This window comes from Eleutherodactylus coqui, chromosome 6 (genome assembly GCF_035609145.1).
Source record: "Eleutherodactylus coqui strain aEleCoq1 chromosome 6, aEleCoq1.hap1, whole genome shotgun sequence".
Taxonomy (NCBI): Eukaryota; Metazoa; Chordata; class Amphibia; order Anura; family Eleutherodactylidae; genus Eleutherodactylus; species Eleutherodactylus coqui.
In genome coordinates, this window is record NC_089842.1 from 150,602,834 (window position 1) to 150,624,437 (window position 21,604).

Here is a 21,604-nt window from a genome sequence, read left to right on the forward strand (position 1 = left end):
GCGGTGGCCAGCAGCAGTGGGAGAGCAGTGCACAGTGGGAGGTAAGTAAGTGCGTTTTTTATTTAACAAACACCTTGACCCCCAGTGCCACCACTGTTTAAAAAAATATCAGAAAACCCCTTTAAGGATGACACACTTCCTTGATTCATTTGGGGTGAATGGTTCTTTCTCTAGAACTGCAGCTCTGTAGTAACCATTAAATGAGTTCTTACAAGAGCAACCCTACCAATAAGCTAAGCACACAAGGAATAAAGTATTGAAAAGGAGTGATTAATACTGCAATAAACCACTATTAATTTCATTCATCGCTTGAAATATCACACAGCACCACCCCATCCCGTCTGTTCCCATTCTAATTTTGGAGTCTAGGACATAAAGAGACACAATGACTCACACAAGGTCAGATTATGGGACAAGGACATCATGGGATTGTGATGCAGTCGGTGCTCTTAACCACTGAGCTGCGGAGGCATTGATATTTGGATACTTCTTACCATTGGAACAGTGAGTTATATTGTTGCAGTTTTACATAGAGACATTGTGTCGGAATACAGTATACGGTGGGTCACCTTTATCACACTGAGCAGGACAAGTTGTCACCTGACGTGTGACACGGGTGGCAGTACTCTTAGTTCTGGGATTGTTAGTCCTGGCATGCTCTATGTATTCAGCCTCCGCACTGCTTGACTTTTAACCTCAGTCTGTCTTTATTCCCGGAAGGAGCTGTGTATATAAATGCAGGAAAAGATTGGATGGCATTAGCTATTATACAATCACCAGCTACACAGTGTGACGGAGGCGGCAGGACAGGTGACAGACTGAAATACAGTGACAGATGGCTGACTTCATCGCTGGAGCTCTGGGAGGTACACTGCTTGTGAATGAATGATATTATATGTATACACTGTTGTATTATATACATGTACTAAATCACTAATTAAAACACATCTACCGATATCATGCAGCATCATGTTGCCTTTGTCTACTGTTTTATCATGCCGTTAGTGTTTCTGCAGACTGTTCTATCTTCAGGCTTCTCAATGGCATGTTCATGATTTCCTACTTACCTGCTCTATAATGTACAGTATACTTTATAGTCAGTGGTAGCCGAGAGGTTAACATCAGCTACATTTCCATAAAATAGGTGATCTAGGAGCACAGATTTTAATAATGTGCTCCCATCGACCGCCTATAAATTCATCTATTCTCCCATTACTATTATTATGACGATTCTTCTTCTTATTATTATTATTGCTATTGTTACTGTTATTACTACTGTACTAATATTATTACTCCTCCTACAATTATTATTTTTACTAACAGATATTATTGCTACTACTATCACTACTGCTACCGGGAACGGATCCACGGTTTTATTTTAGGAAGGGGTGGAGTCTTTAAAGATCTCTTACCGTTTTCTTCTCAATGCCGGTTCTCATAAGAGACCCATTGAGAAATCAAGGGTGTTGCTGAAGACTTAAAAGATGAGAGGCTCAAGCCTCAAGACAAATGCTTTGCCCATATCAATATATATATATATATATATATATATATATATATATATATATATATTTATTTATTTAGGAGACAGCATATCTCTATAAGACATCTTTTATAACTCAGATACAGTGGGACAACTATGCATGGTAGCATATATAAATATAATGAATGCAGTGTCCATATGATGGTCACATACTTGTTCTGCAGTGATAGTAATTACAGTGCAGTTACCTCTAGTGTTCCAACTGTTCGAAAGCTACAACTCTACAACTCCAAGCATGCTGTGATAGCCTCAGTCAGTAGCGATGGACGTCATAGAATGGAGCTTGCATTGAATTTAATCTCTGATGGCTTGCTTATGGAGACGTTGTACAGTTGGTGTTGCATATCAACATTGAAGTAAATAGTTTGGCCAATTTTACATTACAGTCTGGAGGGGACAAGTTATCATGTGACCTTCTTGTGTCCATCCAGACAACTTTTTACATGTCTGCAGCAAACATTGGCACATTACACCAGCAGTGGCTTCAGTCTAGCGCAGGGAAGCTGACTGTATTCATTTTCTTAACATCATGGGGTATTTACTAAAACGGGTGTTTCATGTGCCAGTCTTAAACCCCAATACGTTGGACTAAGATGTGCCTAATGTATAAGTTACATTTCATAAATGTGTTGCATCTTTCCCTGTGCATACACCAGAAGGTGAAATCTACACCTGCTTTGTGCAGACTTAGGTGTGCACTATAATTTGCACCAATTTCACGTTATAGTAAAACTGTTTGACATGGGAGGCCTCGTCTCTTCTGCTAAACACCCTCCATTTTCTCACACTTTTGAAAAGTGCGGATACAAGCATAATAAGGCAAAAAGTTACAAAAATGATATGCATCGAAATCTGCAACTTCTTAACACCACAGAAGTGGTTCAAAGCATTTGAGAAAAGGGCCCCATAGAGGACAAAGAACTTCTCCAGGATTGTAAAATGTATATACCATATAGCTTGTAGCTGTCCATGTGGCCAATCAATAAACTTTGTCTTATTGGTCAATTGCCCAAAGTGATACTCCACATCTTATGGTTATCTATGTTTGTATTACAGGGGCTTGTGGAGTTATGGTCGGATACCCACTGGATACAGTAAAGGTATGCATCATGTCTTCTTTATGCATGTCTAATGTTTGGTATTTGGAGTTCTGTTTCACTTGTCTACTACAAAATTGTAATTCCTTTATGCATGTCTCTTACATCTGATACATACATTATATGCCCTATATGAGCATGAGCAATTCACATAATAGGAAAAGCAATCACAGGGAAGTCAAATCCAACATGGATGCTCTTTTAAATGCCGCCATCAGAATCCAAACATCTTTTACGACTGTATTCTGTGAATACAGAGAGAACGGAGGCCAACATGATCTGCTTGCAGCTATAGCCCATTTGTAATTAATTTATTAAGGAATGCTTAGTTAATAGAAATGGAAGGGGATCCCTGATTCAGGACCCTCATCTCATAGCCAGAATGGAGACTGGCTACAAACAGCATCACTCTTTCTGGAGGACTCGGAATTTCAGCACGTTTTAGGAACAGCCAGGGAAGCCTATAGTCAAAAAGAAGTCTAAACCACAGGATACCTTTAAGTGTAAAGTACTTGTGAGTTAAAACTTGATTAAAGATAGTTATGGCTGTGACAGTATTCTGATAGGATGGCTTCTCTTTGCTGACTCTGATCAGTTTTTATAGAGTGACACCCCAGGTTTTGCCCCAATTACCACCCTGTGCTGGGTGTAACCTTTAGTAAACTAATGCCTTTCAATATCGCCCTAGGTACGAATTCAGACTCAGAGAAGTTACACTGGAATATGGCACTGCATTTGTTCTACTTACAAAGTAGAGAAAGTAAGTACCCCTGATCTATTCAGTTTCGCACACTTGATTTGCATTTGTACCCAACTTACCTTTGCCTTATATAGGTGTCGGGATTTTTCAAGGGAATGTCAATGCCTATCTCCACAGTGTCCGTCAGTTCATCCATTGTATTTGGAGTCTATAGAAATTGTCTGCACAACCTGTGCAAATTGAAATACGGGATACCAAATGTAACACCATCCAAATTGGATATTTTCCTATCTGGTTATGCAGCTGGAGCAGTACAGGTAAATCTATCCTTTCAGAATAAAATATTTGGACAAAATATTAGAAAAGGGTTAATGGATAACAATATTTTCAGCAGCTAGAAAAGAATAAAAAAAAACAAAACACAAAAAGTTTGAAGAGGATGTGGCTAATGAATAGGGAGGGTCTTAGAAATTCAAAGGCTGCAGTGGTATAAATTGAACCTAAAGGCCCATTTAGACGGGACAAATGTCGGGCAAACGATGCCCGACACTTATCCCCGCACATACTCGTTCTTGTACTGCTGCACGGGAGCTAGTATCGCTGGCTCACGGCGGGGCAGCTGGAGGAGATTTCACTCCTCGCACTCCCCCGCCCCTCTCCATTGACTTAACATAGCGGCGGTTCAGTACTGAACAGCTGCTATTTACACTGAGCGATCAGCGATCTGTATGTATGGAAACATAACATGTTCTACTCACAGGAGCATGGCTCGTTACAGTATTTCTGAGCACGGTCTTGTAACAAACTATACACCTGTGTCAGCTGGACATAACCAGAATACGTTTTTAGTTTCTGGATCTATACCAGGATGTTATTACTCACTGACAACAAGCAGATATGTTGCAATGCTAACAAATTGAACCACAAAGTATTCCCTACTATCCTCCGTGCTTTCTTACATACAAACTTTTTGCTGTTTGAAGGTGTTGGTGTCGTCACCTGCGGACATGGCGAAGGTTCGACTCCAAACGCAGGTGTCTCCTCACTGTTCTAACATGTGCTCACTCCTTGCCCAACCAAAATACACTGGCCCTGTCAACTGTCTCCTGACTATAGTGAAGGAAGAAGGATTTTTTGGCTTGTACAAAGGCTGCTTCGCACTTATGTTCAGAGATTGCCATTCGTTTGCTACGTATTTCCTGTCATATGCTGTCTTTCGGGAGTGGTTTGTGCCAGTACAGCAAAGTAATTCAGGTATGTAATTGAGATATGCAGTAACACAAGTTAAAGGAACTTCAATATACAGTTATCAATATGCTGCATCCAAGGTAATTTTCTAAAATGAATTTATGTTATGAACTTCTATTATTACCTTGGTTTAACCCATTTTTCCATTCTCCTTGATTCCTGATACCTAAAAAAGTGTACCACTGCACTGTAAAGTGCCCAAATAACGCCACTATACTGCAATATAGTCCATAAACAATATTGGCATGCATTGCCTAAACAATTAAGTTGCATAGTGTCTAAATAATCAGACCCTTTTACTGTTTTTACATTTTGCTGTCATGTGACCTTGTGTAAATAAAAGAAAAATCAAGGTTTTCCTCATCATTCTGCACTCAGTACCCCATAATGACAAAGGAAAAACAGAATTTCGCATTGATATACGTATTCAGACCTTGTAATCAGGTGGTTTTTGGCAAATTCCAGTCAGGTTTTTTTGAGTCTTTTACGAAGGTGATGCTCTTTTCTTACTACTCTGTGATAAAGCCCAGATTGGTGGAGTGCTGCAATGATGGTTGACCTTCTAGAAGTTTCTCGAATCTGCACACAGGATCTTTGGAGCTAAGCCAAAGTGAGCATTGAGTTCTTGGTGACCTATCTTACCAAGAACCTTGTCTCCTGATTACTTAGTTTGGTGGGTAAACAAGCTCTAGAAAGTATTGGTTGTTTCAAACTTCTTCCATTTAACCCCTTCCCGCTCCTGGACGTACCTGGTACGTCATGGCAGCCTGGTACTTCCCGCAACATGACGTACCTGGTACGTCCTGGAGATAGCACGGGATCACATGTGATCCCGCGCTATCCCGCAGCGGGAGCCGGCTGTCAGTCACAGCCGGCGTCCCGCTCCAACAGCGGGGGGGCATCGGAGATGCGCCCGCCGCTGTTAACCCCTTCCCTGCCGCGATCTAAGTAGATCGCGGCAGGGAAAGAGTTCACAGAGGGATCGCGATCCCTGTGTGTCTCCGGCCGGAACTCGCGATGTTATCGCGAGAGCCCGGCCTGTCACCATGGCAACAGGACGCCAGACACTGGCGTCCTGTATTGCCTGTGCCTATTATCGCTGTACAAGCGATAAGGCATGGCAGAGCAGTAGCTCTGCCATGCCTTATGACAGCGATCATAGGCACAGTGATGTAAGTCCCTCAGAGGGACTCAAATAGTATTAAAAAAAAGTAAAGAAAAGTGTAAAAAAACTAAAAATGTAAAAAAAAAAATGTAAAAAACCCCTTTTTTATGCTTTTTCTAATATTAGCATAAAAAAAGGGAAAAAAAACTAAAACCCCACATATTGGGTATTGACGCGTCCGTAACGACGTGTACAAAAAGTTGAACACGCTTTTTATTTTGTACGACAAAAAGCGTAAAAAAAAACGCTAAAAAACAGAGGCAAAATGCTAATATTTAGCATTTTGCCTCACAAAAAATGCAATAAAAGTGATCAAAAAAGCCGTACATTTCCCAAAATGGTACCAATAAAAACTACAGCTCGTCTCGCAAAAAATAAGCCCTCATAGAGCTCCGTACATAGAAAAATAAAAAAGTTACAGGACTTTGAATGCAGCTATAGAGAAAAAAAAAAGATTTCCAAAAAAAGGGAGTTTTATTGCAAAAAAGTGTAAAAACCTAAAAAAAATATAACAATTTTGGTATCGTTGTTACCGTACCGACCCGCAGAAAAATTTTAGTGTGTCATTTATGCTGCATGATTAACGCTGTAAAAAAAAAAAAAAATCTATGGCAGAATTGATGCGTTTTCTCTCCCTGTTATCATTAAAAAAAAAAAAAAAAAAATTTACGATATTGTCTATATACCCAAAGGTGGCACCGATAAAAACTACAGATCGCCACGCAAAAAACAAGCCCTTACACGGCCGCGTCCACGGAAAAATAAAAAAGTTATGGCTTTTGAAAAATGGAGATGGAAAAATACCAAAAAATCGCTTGGTCCTCAACGCCAAAATAGGCCATGTCATTAAGGGGTTAAAATTGTGCTCTTGGGAACCTTCAGTGCAGCAGAAATGTTTTGTAGCCTTCTGCAGATCTGAGCCTCCACACAATCCTGTCTCTGAGCTCTACGTGCAGTTTTTTCCTCCTCGTGGCTTGGTTTTGGCTCTGATATGCATTGTGAGCTGTGAGACCCTATATAGACAGGGGTGTGCCTTTTACAATAGTGTCTAATGAACTGAATTTACCACAGATGACTCCAATCAAAATGTAGAAACATCTCAAAGATGATCAAGAGAAACAGGAAACCCCCAGACCTAAATTTAAAGTGTCACACCAAAGGATCTAAATGCTTATGTCAATGCAACATGTTAGTTTTTAATTTTTAAAACATTTACAAAGATTTCTAACATTCTATTTGAGTAAAGAATAATTGGGGAAAACATGACTTTCTTTTAAATTTGCACAAGCTCACAATATAACAAAATGTAAGAAAAGTGAAAGGTTAGGTGCTAACACTACTCTGATAGCGTAGTGGTCAAATAATACATCTGTACCATGCAACTGTAATACCATCATATTGTACTTAAGTAATATCGATATACAGTGCTCAAATTATGCTGGAATAGAGTGTCCAAATACCATGCTTATCCAATGCATAAATGAGCAACACAAAGTTCAGTGCTCAAGCATTATGGTTATGTAGTGACCAGAAAGTGACCACCCTACAATCCCTAAATAATACCACCACAGCACCATACAGTGAGCCCAAATAATAGTGCCAAACAGTCTGTTGATGCTGATACATCTGGAACTTGCAGCTAACCCCTGCTGGGAGTCATTTAGCCGGTGGAGGCCCTGTGACATTTGCCACTTTTTTGCCCTCACTATAATCCATCCGAGATAATGGCAGCTAATCAGATTTTCAGATTATGTGTGTGTCTAGGGAGGGTAGAGGGGTGTTAGAAAATAAAAGCAATCGCCTAACTGGTTGTTATAGGTAACTCTACTAGCTGCCATCTGCACTGGTTTCCTACTTGACCCCCTGATATCCTATTTCCATTAGAGGAACTTATTATTGCCTGTGGTATTCATGGGTAAACACGGCTCAGATGATCTGTGCAGGAACACCGAGCTCATGTAACTGTATCCTCACGAAACGCTGAACAGTATGGAATGGAAAACTACAGACTCTTCATCATTGTACTTCATATTCCGAGAAGCAGCAGCAGTTCTGAATGCAGGGGTGACATCTTTAGCATATCTTGTGAATGAAAATAGTAGAGCTAAATTATAGCCCAGATACTAATAGATACAGTAGCAAGAAAGTAAATTAATCCTTTGAAATTAGCTGGATTTCTGCATTAATTACTAATAAATGTGGTCTGATTATCTAAGTCACATGTACAGTCCTCTTCAGGCAATGCTACTGCATCTAGCTAGTGTTAAGGACAAGACTCTGGCTTGGCCATTCCAAAAGACAGATCTTCTGTTTCAACAATTTTTTAGTTGATTTACTTGTGGGCTTTGGGTCAATATTTTGTTCCATCACCCAACATCTCTTCAGCTTGAGGTCAGTGACTGCTGCACTTGCATTCTCCTGTATAAAGGTCCATTTAGACGGGACACATGTCGGGCAAATGTCCCTGTGTGTCCTCGCTCTCGTGCTGTTGCACCGGAGCTAGTACAGCTGGCTCGCTCACAGAGCGGCCAGCAGGGGGGCGGGGAGGCTGCAGGAGATTTTACTTCTCGCGCTCCCCCGCCTCTCTCAATTGCCTTAACATAGCGGCTGTTCAATACTGAACTGCTGCTATTTACTCCGAGCGATTAGCATTTTGCTCATCGTCCATCGTTTATGCTGCATAAACAATGGACGATGAGCTGATCGTTCATCGTTCAGTGTAAATAGCAGCCGTTCAGTATTGAACAGCTGCTATGTTAAGTCAATGGAGAGGGAAGGGGGAGGGCGAGGAGTGAAATCTCCTGCAGCCTCCCCACTGTGAGCCAGTGATACTAGCTCCCGTGCAGCAGCATGTGCGGGGACAAGTGTCCGGCATCGTTTGCCCGACATTCATCCCGTCTAAATGGGCCTTAATAGTTTGCTACAACTTAGAATTCATTATTTTCTAAATGACTGTAAGGTGTCCAGGAACTGAGGTAGCAAAGCAGCTGCAAGCCATGATGCTCCGTGCACCATGCTTCACAGTTGGGATGAGGTTTTGGTATTGGTATGCAGTGTTCTTTAATTTTTCTCTAAACAGTATTCTGCATTTATGCTAAAATGATCAACTTTTGTCTCATCTGTCCATTGAACATTTTCCCAGAAGCATTGCGGAACATCCAGGTGGTCTCAGGAAAATTTGGGAAGGGACTGCAATGTTTGGCAGGAGCTTCCTTGGTGGAGTCCTTTAATGAACACCATTCTTCAGTGTTTTTCTAAGGCCACTCTCACACATGCGTTGAGATAAATGCCTCTCGCAACTGCAGCATTTTACAGCAATATGAATCGCCATTTTTTTAACGCAGCATTTGACAGCAATTTTTAACGCACCCAATCATTGTGATGAGTGATGAGTTGTGTTAAAACATGTAAAAATATAGAAAAATAAAAAAGACAGCGCTTGAAAAATGTGGCTTTAGAAACGCCGTATTCGAGCGCAGGTCTGCGAGGCCCTGTTGAAATCAATGGGAGCATTGTACTGCGATTAGTGCAACACTCAAAACGCCATGCTAATTGCGATACAAACCAGCCAATGTGACAGCGGACTAATAGTGGAAAAACAAACAGATGTTTGTAAAGACTTCTGTTACCCTTGGGTTCTTTCCCACCTCTTGCAGGACTGCCCATTATGCTCTTGGAGTTATGTAAACAAGACGGTCACTCTTGGGAAGAGTAGAAAAAGTCCTACATTTTCTCCATTTGTCCATAATTTGTCCTAACTGTGGATTGATGTCCATCAAGGTCTTTAGCAATGATTATATATGTTTTCCAGCTTCAAGCATCCCTATAGCATGTCTACTGAAAGTTGCTTGCATTGAGACATGCTTCACACTAACCAGTCTTTCTTGAGAAGAAATTTAGCAGTAATCAGGCTTTGTGAGCCTTTATTTCATGAACAAACCACCTGTAAAACCCACACTTCTAATCTCATCTCCATGATTGAAACACCTTTTGACAATTATTTCTTGAAGTAGTCATTAACATAGAGGTTCACTTAAAGGGGTTGTCTCGCGAAAGCAAGTGGGGTTAAGCACTTCTGTATGGCCATATTAATGCACTTTGTAATATACATCGTGCATTAAATATGAGCCATACAGAAGTTATTCACTTACCTGCTCCGTTGCTGGCGTCCCCGTTGCCATGGTTCCGTCTAACTTCGGTGTCTTCTTGCTTTTTTAGACGCGCTTGCGCAGATCTATCTTCTCCATTCGGCTCGGCATCACCGGCATTTTGGCTCCGCCCCTTGTACGCGTCATCGCGAAGCTCCGCCCCCGTCACATGTGCCGATTCCAGCCAATCAGAGGCTGGAATCGGCACATGTGACGGGGCGGAGCTTCACGATGACGCGTACAAGGGGGCGGAGCCAAAATGACGGTGATGCCGAGCCGAGCGGAATGGAGAAGATAGATCTGCGCAAGCGCGTCTAAAAAAGCAAGAAGACACCGAAGTTAGACGGAACCATGGCAACGGGGACGCCAGCAACGGAGCAGGTAAGTGAATAACTTCTGTATGGCTCATATTTAATGCACGATGTATATTACAAAGTGCATTAATATGGCCATACAGAAGTGCTTAACCCCACTTGCTTTCGCGAGACAACCCCTTTAAGGCCCTTTTACACAGGCAATGATTGTGAACAAATGTTCGTATGCATGTTTGTTCACCTTATCACTGCCCCATGTAAACAGGCCCATTTACACGTAATGATTATCACTCGAAATTCATTCAATTGAATGAATTTGAGCTCACTTGTCACTTTTCAGTCAGCTTAAAAAACCTTGTTAGCTCGCTGGCTTGTCGTTCCATGTAAATGCTCCCCACTCAGTGCTTCCCATAGGAGGTGAAGCACTGAGCAAGAAGCGGACGAGAAGCCCATGATCTGGAGACAGGTCTTTCTGTTTAAATGCTGTGCACGAGCGGTGATGACGTTAGCGGTCTCTGCGCTCTCTTTGCAGGCTACTGTGACTAAGGCTGGTTGCGTAAGATGCAGTGGTTCTGCGTAGAGGTGTACAATTGGTTACTCTATCTTGTATGTCATTCATTCGTTGGTGTCAGGCCTGTAGGATAAGGCCCGTGACTCATGTCTGTTAGGGGGAGGGGGTAATTTTTTTTTTATGCCCTAAGAGTCCAGAGGCCCCTTTTAATAAAGGGGAGGTACTGTTAGGTTGTTCTCCTGGGACATGTAGTACTATGGGTTTCCAGGAGCACGCCTTAACAGGTGTGGTATTATTGAACTGGCTGGGTGTGGAGTTTCTCCAGTCAACCAATCACCCCAGGTCTGTTACATATGAATACCAGACCCTCTGGTTAGAGGGAGCTGGTTTCCTCATTCCCCCTAGTATTTGTATTTATGCATGTAGTTCTATAGGTGTGAACAGTGATGTGTGGTGTGTGTCTGCACGGGGTGCCAGACATGTGGTGTTATCAGTCCTGTTCCGTTTTGGATGCATTCCAGGATGTGTTGGTGTGAACTATGTCCTGTGCGGCTGGATCGTTTACTATCTTTGGGTAAGCTAGGTCCTTAGGTTCCAGCGTGGGGTCGTCCCTATCAGCATGATCACCCTGCATGCAGGCAGGATTCATGTGGAAGTTGTCTTTTCAGAGTTGGGAACCCCGAGACAACAAGGACCCTTGAAGTGGGCTTGCAGGCTTAAGTGACTTGGTGAATTCATGAACTAATACCTCATACTTTTATAGCTTTTCCATCTGGCTATGTGTGCAGGTATGTATGGTGTGTGTTTTGGTCTTCAGTTCAGTCCTTATGTTATGTCTGCCCATGAGTCCAGTTCCAGTTCACTGTCTGTTGGTGTTGCGTGTGTGCGTTTGTGTAGTATCTCAGGTTACGCAGCCAGTGTATCTTGTGTAGACTTGACAATTAGATATTTTGTACTGCTAGAAAATTTATTGTTGTTGGCAGCACATCTCTTCATGTAAATGGGGAATGTGCTGTGACAATGATGAAAATATATTGGAGACCACATTGACAATATTTCATCCTCCGTACAGTCTGAATAGGCCTGTGAAAAGGCCATTTATATCATCGCCAATCAGTGCTTATTATGTGACTCGTATTGAGCCGTCTAAAAGGACCTCTACTTTTCCTCTCTGTATTATACAATTTTACTTAATATGCTATTTGTGTGTAGTTAGTTCAGGTAGATCGTGTTTGTCTTTAATTGTGGCTTAACAATCAGACCACATTTTATTATCAATGCAGAAATAAAGCTAATTAAAAAGGATTCCGTTGCATTTTTCTGCAACTGCATATCGACCCTGACTGGAAGCCTTCATGTTGTACATGTGACTACTGCCAATGGCCATTTCAGTGTCTGTAGGGGCTGCACTTTCCCCACTGACTTTCTCCTTCTGCCCTTATAAGGACCCTTTTACTTGGAAGATTATCGTTCTGATTCTCGCTGGATCGTGTGAATCTGAATGACAATCATTCAGTGTAGGCTCTGCCAGCAACTCAATGAGGAACGATAATTCGTTCACTTATTGTTCGGCCTATACTCCCCTCTCCTGCTGTGCCCCGCTCGAGTGTTCGGTTCCCCACTCCAGTCTCTTTTTACAGCTGCAGTCCCGCTGGGGGCTGCAGCCAATAACAGTGCTCACCAGCATGGGACACAGCAGGGGTGGGGAGAGGGGAGTATATGCTGATTTGTTATGTTAATACTTGCAGAATATTTTCCAAAATATTGTAACTTGAACAACCCCTTTAAGGCCTAACAACTTTTCAATCTCCGGATTTAAACAAGATTTTTCCCATCAAGCAGAGATTTTTGAAAAGAATGAAAAAAAGCACAAAGTATATCAGGAAATTACAGAACTATTGACTGTATCTTATATTTTTCACCTAACTGCATGATAACATTCTCCCAGCTAAAAAAAAAGTAGAATAACATGTTTCTGTTTTTTCTACCAGAATTAATGGGCATCCTCCTGGCTGGGGGGCTAGCTGGAGTGGTGGCATGGAGTATTGCCACGCCTATGGATGTGATTAAGTCTCGGCTACAGGTAGATGGCGTCACACAGCAGAGGTACAGAGGGGTTCTCCACTGCATCACTGACAGCGTGCGGCAGGAGGGGGTCATGGTCCTTTTTAAAGGATTGTCACTAAACTGTGTCAGAGCATTCCCGGTCAATATGGTGGTCTTCCTTACCTATGAAGCCATATTAAAGCAAATCAAACCCTTTTCCACTTGAAGGCAAGAGATGATGATTGCTAGTAAAGTCCAGAAACATTGGTTCAAAAAACATCATGGTCTTATAGCTTGCTGGCATGTGCCATAGACAACCTCACCCACCGCTGAAGCTCCAGACTTCACATATGACAAGACCAGTACACCTTCGGAGCCATCAACATCTTCCATACTGGAACCCAATCCTGGGACCTTCTTTGGTTGACGGAATCTTTCATGGACATCCAAGAAGCTAGCTGCAATCTCTGATAATGCTTGTCAACAATGTTCTAGAACTAAATTCCAGGTCTCTTTTTATTATAAAGACTCAAAGACCAACATTTCAGGGGAGATGATATCTTCTCTGCTCCATGGACTTCAAAAGACCTTTCTAGTGTTGTAAAGGGGTTGTCAGCTGTGGACAGACCCTTTTCATATGCTCTATTAGAAAATAAGGGGGTAATAGAGGGGTCCCTAAATTGTGATGGACACAGGAATGGTTGGTAGAAATTGTATTTATTGTACTCTGCTGCAGTTCTGATCTTATGCTTGGCTCCTAGGTGAGCGAGCATTACAAATTTTCCCTTTAGTCATACCAGGATATAAATCACACTAGGTCACACTTGAAGCTGCTACTAGGGGGAATGTCACTGTATGCAAATGTATACCACACTAGCTACACTATCCTACCAACAGTAATTGGACACCTGAGCAAGAGTCCAAAGTAGTACTTAGTGGGGCCTTCTTTGGCCCTAATGACATGGGATTCTCTCCATGGCATAGTTTCTCCTACGACTGATACACTTCAGTTGGTATTTCCCTCCATTCATCCTGGAAACATCTGGCAAGTTCTCTCAAAGCAGATGGACGCTCTTCATATTTTCTTACTTGATGTTCCAGTTTGTCTGAAAGATGTTCAATGGGTTCAGGTTGGGACCACTTTGTCTTGCTGCAAGTATTGCTGACCATTTCCAGAGTATTGCCACATTGTCGGCAGCACATTATTATCTAAACAATCTCTTTTTATTGATAAAAAACAGCAGTGAAGGTAACTCCCTTCCTGGGAGACAGTCAACATAAGGGGACACGCAGGTCCCCGTTGCTTAACCCCTTTAGTGGCAGGTTTATTATTACCATGTCATGCCTCACAGGGCAGGTTTTTTAAATGAGTCAACAATGCAGGAAAAACCCCGGAAGATTTCACATGACAGCTCAGTGCTCTGAACATTTCAGCACTAGAGCTGTCCACAGAAATCTTCCAGGGTTTAACTGCATAGTCAGTGCAGCAAGCCCTGGAAATTTTCCCGGCGTGCCACTAAAGGGTTAATTACAGCACATGAATAACAAAAGAAATTGTTGCATAAACTGGTTGACATTTGTAAGATAAAAGTAAAATTTTGTCTCGGCAGCACATTATTGTCTAGAATGTCAGGGTACATCTCCATATTCATGGTTCTTCCCACTACAACCAACAGACCAAGACCACGCCAGGAAAAACATCCCCAGACCGTAACAGAACCTCTACCGTATTTAAAGAGACTCCAACATCTACGTTTAGCCCTATAAACTAAGCTTATGAGTTGAAAATAGGTGACCCATGGAGTCCAGGGATGAAGTGTTATACTTACCTACCCATCTTTCCTCCAATGTGGGCGCTGAAAGATGCTGCTGCTAAGTAGTCCGCCCATTATAAAATTAGAATAGGTGGACTACTCAGCGCACTGCTCAATGGCATGAATGATGGGGGAGTTAAATATAGCACTTACATGCCCATATCTATGGGTCTAAAAGTAAGATTCCCTTTAACTGTTGGCACAACACACTCAGTCAAAAGGTGTCTCCAAACATCGTCCACACTCAGGCATGTCCATCTGATTTAAAGATGGAGTAGTGTGATTCGTCACTCCATGGAACGTTCTTTCATTGCTCAACTATCCAGTGATAATGTGCCTGGCATCATTATAGATGGGCCAATTTGTCTGTTTTGAGAGAATGTACCAGACATTTACAGGATGAATGGAGGGAAATACCACTGAAGTGTATCAGACATTATTAGAAAGTATGCCACGGAGAGTATCCAATGTCACTAGGGCCAAAGGAGGCCTCACTAAGCATTAACATATGTAAATAAATACTACTTTTACTTCTTGCTCAGGTGTCCAATTAGTTTTGGTAGGATAGTGTTTGTAAGTCTATATGCAGTTAGCTCCCCCTGGTGGTAGCTGCAGTATTTTATCATTTATCAAGTCGGAAAAACGACTTCTATAAAAATAATATGAATTGTGGGACCGAGGATCCCAATGTGGAATATATATATTAGGGCACCCCATTTATAATACTGGTGCATAACAAAAACTGCGTGATACTGTGATAGCCAGAAAAATCTATGTGGTTTTTAACAACCTTATATAAAAAGGACAAAAGTATAATAGAGGTAATTATCTAACCAGAAAATTATATTTATAGGCGCTTAGAGCTCAGAGGCTCCTTCATCAAGCGATTGACAAATGAACTACCTTGGCTTATGATTCATTACATGGACACTTTACCCCCTTCAGCCAAATCTATGACTTCCTAAGGGTGGCTTTACATGGACGATAAAATTGCGTAAAATTGAGTAAAAAAGCAGTTTAATGAAACCAATGATTTTCAATGGTTTCCTTCCCAGTAGCGATGTTTTCACTGATGCGATGTTGCAAGAACGAAAATTGGCGGCACACTCTATCTGTCTGCGATGTGCGATTTTCTTTCTTCCATGTTTCCCTATGGAGCCTCTTTTTATTGCATCGCAACGCACAAACATGTGTTGCGATGCGCTTTTAACATTCAAAGGTTCTGTTGACTTTCACTATAAAAAGATTTGCGTGATTTTATTGTTGGCGGCAGCGATACGAGATTATGCTAAAAAAACAAAAACAAACATCACTGACACTCAAAAATCCTGGGAACAAATGCGCGATTTTCTCACAGTTAAATCGCAATCGCCTATGTGGAACTAGCCTAAGTCATCAGCTCCTCCCCATTTCATCTTATACACAAACCTTAGTTCCATGAATCTGTTCTATCCTGATGTAACAGCATTTACATTGTTGTACCTCTTCCTTAGGCCTGTTTCACACCAGCGATATCTTGTAGCCTGAAAGAACCCATTGGAAACCATGAGCTTCACATCCATACGTTCTGTAGCCATGTCGCCTCACTAAAAAGTCGTGTGATTTTGTAGCCTGTATGAAAGAGGCCTTACTTGCAATGAATAGGTATTTTTTGGTCTGTGAATACGCAGAATACGCTTACATCCATGTGAACCAACACTAAGGCTAGTTTCATACGGGTGATCTTGATTTTGCCGTGAGAAAATCGCATCTTTGTTCCTGTGATTTTTGAGCGTCATTGCTGGGGATTCTTTGGAGAATATTCTCCCATCGCATCGCTGCCGCACGCGTTAAAATGGGGCGTTCTAATGTTAAAATCGCATAGTGCTTGCTGTGTTGCGATAAAAAGAAGCCTCCGAAGATAAACATGGGAGATTTAAAAAAAAATCGCACAACGCAGAAAGATAGAGCGTGTCACGATTTTTTGTTCTCGCAACATCGCATCAGTGAAAACATCGCAGATGAGAAGGAAACCATTGCTTTCATAATCTCGCATCAAGCGAAAATTGCACGATTTTTTCGTTGGTGTAAACCCACCCTCAGAAGGATAGGTAACCAGTTATAAAAGCCCAGAATACCTCTTTAACGGACCCTATTTATTATCTCTGTATAGACTGATAGTGAATATGGAAAGGGGCTATCTAAAGCGGACAGTTATTACTCAGAAGGAGTAAAGCCAGTGATCTATCCTGTATATTAAATGCTATGTATATTTGTAGTTTTTTTGAGTACTGAAGATAAATTCTAAAGTGTAAGAATGTATTAATATTTATTCTTTACATGTAACATTTTATGCATGAGGGTTTTGAGGTGACTTATTATCTCATTAAAGGGGTTGTCCCGCGCCGAAACGGGTTTTTTTTTTTTTAACCCCCCCCCCCCCCCCCGTTCGGCGCGAGACAACCCCGATGCAGGGGTTAAAAAAACAAACCGCTCAGCGCTTACCTGAATCCCGGCGGTCCGGCGTCTTCATACTTACCTGCTGAAGATGGCCGCCGGGGTCTGCTCCCTCCGTGGACCGCAGCTCTTCTGTGCGGTCCATTGCCGATTCCAGCCTCCTGATTGGCTGGAATCGGCACGTGACGGGGCGGAGCTACACGGAGCCGGCATTCTGCACGAGCGGCTCCATTGAAGAGAGCAGAAGACCCGGACTGCGCAAGTGCGGCTAATTTGACCATCGGAGGGCGAAAATTAGTCGGCTCCATGGGAACGAGGACGCTAGCAACGGAGCAGGTAAGTAAAAAACTTTTTATAACTTCTGTATGGCTCATAATTAATGCACAATGTACATTACAAAGTGCATTAATATGGCCATACAGAAGTGTATAGACCCACTTGCTGCCGCGGGACAACCCCCTTAAGGACACATAAATTATAATGGCACCGAGATATAAACATCAGGAGCAGACGCACTGTAGTCACAATTTTGTCTCCAACACAGATGTTATTAGCCAATATGGAAAGTTTAATTCCTCGATTAAAAAGACAGCCAATAGCAAAACCCAAATAGGAACCCCCCAATATGGTTCTGGTTTTGATACCCAGGACAGAAGCGCTTGGTGTTGTCTAACAATACACTTCCTCTGGCGAGAAGGATTGTACACTGGCTCTTGCCTGCTTATAGCAAAAGGCGATAGAAACAACCAGCTGTGTATTCATACCCTATGCTAGGAACACACAACTGTAATGCATGTAATAACCACATAAGGGAGATAGAATAAAACCTCCACAGCGCCACCTATTGGAAGGCAGCATTTCTTCAAGCCAAGGTCAGACTCTTTATACAAGCCTTGGATGTCCCTCTCCTCCTATGTTCTATTGTGAATAATATACGGTATGCTTATATGAGATTTCCAAATAATTGCATTCTTTTTTTCTTTACATTTATTTACATTTTACACAGCGTCCCAACTTTTTGGGAATCGGGGTTGTATGTACAAGATGTGTGTATGTACATATAAAGTCTTGCTGGGTATTACACATTGATAACTTTCCCTAAAGTAGACCATTAATATGGGATTTTTAGGGATACCTGAAGGCTGCCAGAGATCAGCAGAACAAGGGAACATAATGGTCTATGTTGTTCCACAGCGCTATAAGGCTGGGTTCACACAGGGCGCATTTGCCACGGAAATCCCGTCCGGAATTTCGCCACAGCAGCTCCGCCTGCGGCCGATAATCCCAGGATTGGCCAGCCTTGGAGACGAGATTTCTCAGAAATCTCGTCTACACGGGACGGCAAATCCGCCGCGGCAAAACCGGCAGAGGCCGGCACTGCGGCGCGGATTCGCAGCATGTTCATTTTTTAAAATTCTTCCACTGCGGCCGCGCTCTCCTCTATGGGTGCGTTGGCTGCAGCGGAAAAGCAAGCGGCCAGGCCACTTCAAAACCTGCGGCTAAGTGCCGCGGGTTTTGAACCAGCGCTTCTCCCGATGGAAATCTCGCGGTTTTTCACTGCGGCCAAACCGCGAGATTTCCGTTGGGAATCCGCCCCGTGTGAACCCAGCCTAAGTGTTTATAGACGCATGTATGAGCCACTGTGCCTGATACCACAGCTTAGGCGCCTTTTACATGGAGTGATAAAGCATTAGCACTAGTGAATGACAGCATAGGCATATCGTCAGGGGTCGCAATGGCGACTGAGCCCCTGCGCTGTGGCCACCCTCCGCCATATACAAATGCACATTCAGCGCATTACTGACTGGTCGCACTGCCGGCTGTGTGATTGGTGCTGTGCGGCTGACAGTGCAAGCCAGAGAGGAAGCCGAAGCAGAGAAGAAGAGGAGGAGGAGGGATGCAGACGCACGGCACGGAGTGGAGTGGAGCAGTAAGATGACGCCATTACCCTGCTGCTCCTGTTGACAAAGCATATTAAAGGAAAACAACCCTAATCACAAGTAAAGTCTGTAAGCTACACCAAACCACTAAGTCCAACACACAAGACACAGGAGCATAAGAAGTAGAATTGTATTAGAACTCAAGATTGCTAACATTCTTAAAAAACATAGTATGCAGTGTCCATATAAACAGGTTCACACAATCTGGTAAATATTACATTTAGACAAACCAGTATGGAAGTAGTCAGTCCTTATATATGCAATAATTCAATCCCAATGTGTATACAGATAATAAGGAGTACACATATACCAGTAGTGCGTTCCTGCACCCCGACACACGTTTCACCACCTGCTTTCTCAAGCTGCACAGTGCATGCCTGGTATTGCAGGAATTAACATTGCGTATGGGCTGCAGGTACCCGCGCCATCGCTAAGAAACAATACAAACAAGAAACAAAACAAAACTGTACTGCGCATGACCGCCTGTGACCAGCCGCAGGCATTCACAATACAGTTTAATCAGGTACGCAGGGTCACCGACTGGGCTCACAGAGAGAATCCGCTGCCGGCCTCCCACATGCAGAATCTGACCCGTCTGTGTGAGCCCGGCCTAAGGAGAAACTTATTGTAAGGTCATTAGCAGATCACTAGTAGGGTGGTAGACAGAGATGAGGGAGGAGGTATAGGGAGGTGCAGCACTGTGGAGAGCTCTATGGATGACAGGGATGAAGGAGGAGGTATAGGGAGGTGCAGCACTGTGGAGAGCTCTATGGATGACAGGGATGAAGGAGGACGTATAGGGAGGTGCAGCACTGTGGAGAGCTCTATGGACGACAGGGATGAAGAAGGAGGTATAGGGAGGTGCAGCGCTGTGGAGAGCTCTATGGATGACAGGGATGAAGGAGGAGGTATAGGGAGGTGCAGCACTGTGGAGAGCTCTATGGATGACAGGGATGAAGGAGGAGGTATAGGGAGGTGCAGCGCTGTGGAGAGCTCTATGGATGACGGATGAAGGAGGAGGTATAGGGAGGTGCAGCACTGTGGAGAGCTTTATGGACGACAGGGATGAAGGAGGAGGTATATGGAGGTGCAGCACTGTGGAGAGCTTTATGGATGACAGGGATGAAGGAGGAGGTATAGGGAGGTGCAGCACTGTGCAGAGCTCTATGGACGACAGGGATGAAGGAGGAGGTATAGGGAGGTGCAGCACTGTGGAGAGCTTTATGGACGACAGGGATGAAGGAGGAGGTATATGGAGGTGCAGCACTGTGGAGAGCTTTATGGATGACAGAGATGAGGGAGGAGGTATAGGGAGGTGCAGCACTGTGGAGAGCTCTATGGATGACAGGGATGAAGGAGGAGGTATAGGGAGGTGCAGCACTGTGGAGAGCTCTATGGACGACAGGGATGAAGGAGGAGGTATAGGGAGGTGCAGCACTGTGGAGAGCTCTATGGACGACAGGGATGAAGGAGGAGGTATAGGGAGGTGCAGCACTGTGGAGAGCTCTATGGTTGACAGGGATGAAGGAGGAGGTATAGGGAGGTGCAGCACTGTGGAGAGCTCTATGGACGACAGGGATGAAGAAGGAGGTATAGGGAGGTGCAGCGCTGTGGAGAGCTCTATGGATGACGGATGAAGGAGGAGGTATAGGGAGGTGCAGCACTGTGGAGAGCTTTATGGACGACAGGGATGAAGGAGGAGGTATATGGAGGTGCAGCACTGTGGAGAGCTTTATGGATGACAGGGATGAAGGAGGAGGTATAGGGAGGTGCAGCACTGTGCAGAGCTCTATGGACGACAGGGATGAAGGAGGAGGTATAGGGAGGTGCAGCACTGTGGAGAGCTCTATGGACGACAGGGATGAGCTCACAAAACTTGCACAAATATGACCTCCATGCAGTTGAATGGAGTCATACACATGGATGCTGTGAGGAAAACAATGGAGGCATGTTGTATTCTTTTGCGTCCCTCGGAACCCGTTGTTTTCAATGAAACAGTCAAACACATCAGATGCCGTGTGATGTGGACGTGAGTGCGATGTGATGTTTCAAATTGAAATCAATGTGAAACACTTGCCGATCCTCTGACGAGTGTGAAAGAAGTGCCGCGCGAATCGCAATTTCACAGAAGTGATGCGAGGCATTTTCGCATGAGACACGCCTCCCATCCGTGGGCAAAACGCACGTCGACAAGCGTGATACCAAGCCAGGTTTCTTGGCCTGATATCGCGCTCGCTGGTGTGAATGTAGCCTTAAGATGGTGACTGATAAGCATCACACTGGGGGCTGCACTGTGGTAGAAGTGGCTGGGATACACACAGGAGACCTCCAATGTGTGAAAGGGGGCGGGCATGGAAATATGTGTTTCCTAATACAGCACTGTTACTGGGGTTCTTCAATATGGCCAACTACTGGAATAAAATCCCCCTGTGGAACCTGACCCTCATTATACGGGTCACAGCGATTGTGTAACACGTGTTCAGCAGGCCCGTCATGCAGCGTCATGTGACACGGCACTAATTGATTGCAAATGTTCTCGGTGCAATATAAGCGCCCACCAGAGAGGGCGCTGTGACGCGAGTCTCTCTCTTTAGCAGTACAGCGCCCTTCTGGACGATGCCTACAGGGGGCGTGGCCTCTCG

General features: G+C 43.5%; 1 protein-coding gene across 2 annotated transcripts; it reads left to right on the forward strand.

Annotated features, from left to right (window-relative positions):
* The first annotated feature begins 423 nt into the window (after positions 1-423).
* SLC25A47 (solute carrier family 25 member 47) lies at positions 424-13,274 on the forward strand. 2 transcript variants are annotated; one of them, XM_066605807.1, is made up of 7 exons: positions 424-504; positions 721-866; positions 2,600-2,643; positions 3,329-3,400; positions 3,475-3,657; positions 4,324-4,594; positions 12,718-13,274. In XM_066605807.1, the coding sequence occupies exons 2-7, from the start codon at positions 836-838 to the stop codon at positions 12,996-12,998; spliced, it is 882 nt and encodes a 293-aa protein (XP_066461904.1). In that variant the 5' UTR covers positions 424-504; positions 721-835; the 3' UTR covers positions 12,999-13,274. The 2 variants fall into 2 exon arrangements, with proteins under 2 accessions (XP_066461904.1, XP_066461905.1); XM_066605808.1 differs by lacking the exon at positions 424-504 and having other exon boundaries at positions 563-866.
* Positions 13,275-21,604: the final 8,330 nt, after the last annotated feature.

Coding starts and splice junctions, on each gene's coding strand:
- SLC25A47 (XM_066605807.1), top strand. CDS start 836: ATGGCTGACTTCATCGCTGGAGCTCTGGGAG. Junction 2,644..3,328: donor ACCCACTGGATACAGTAAAG/GTATGCATCATG, acceptor ATATCGCCCTAG/GTACGAATTCAGACTCAGAG. Junction 4,595..12,717: donor AGTACAGCAAAGTAATTCAG/GTATGTAATTGA, acceptor TTTTTCTACCAG/AATTAATGGGCATCCTCCTG.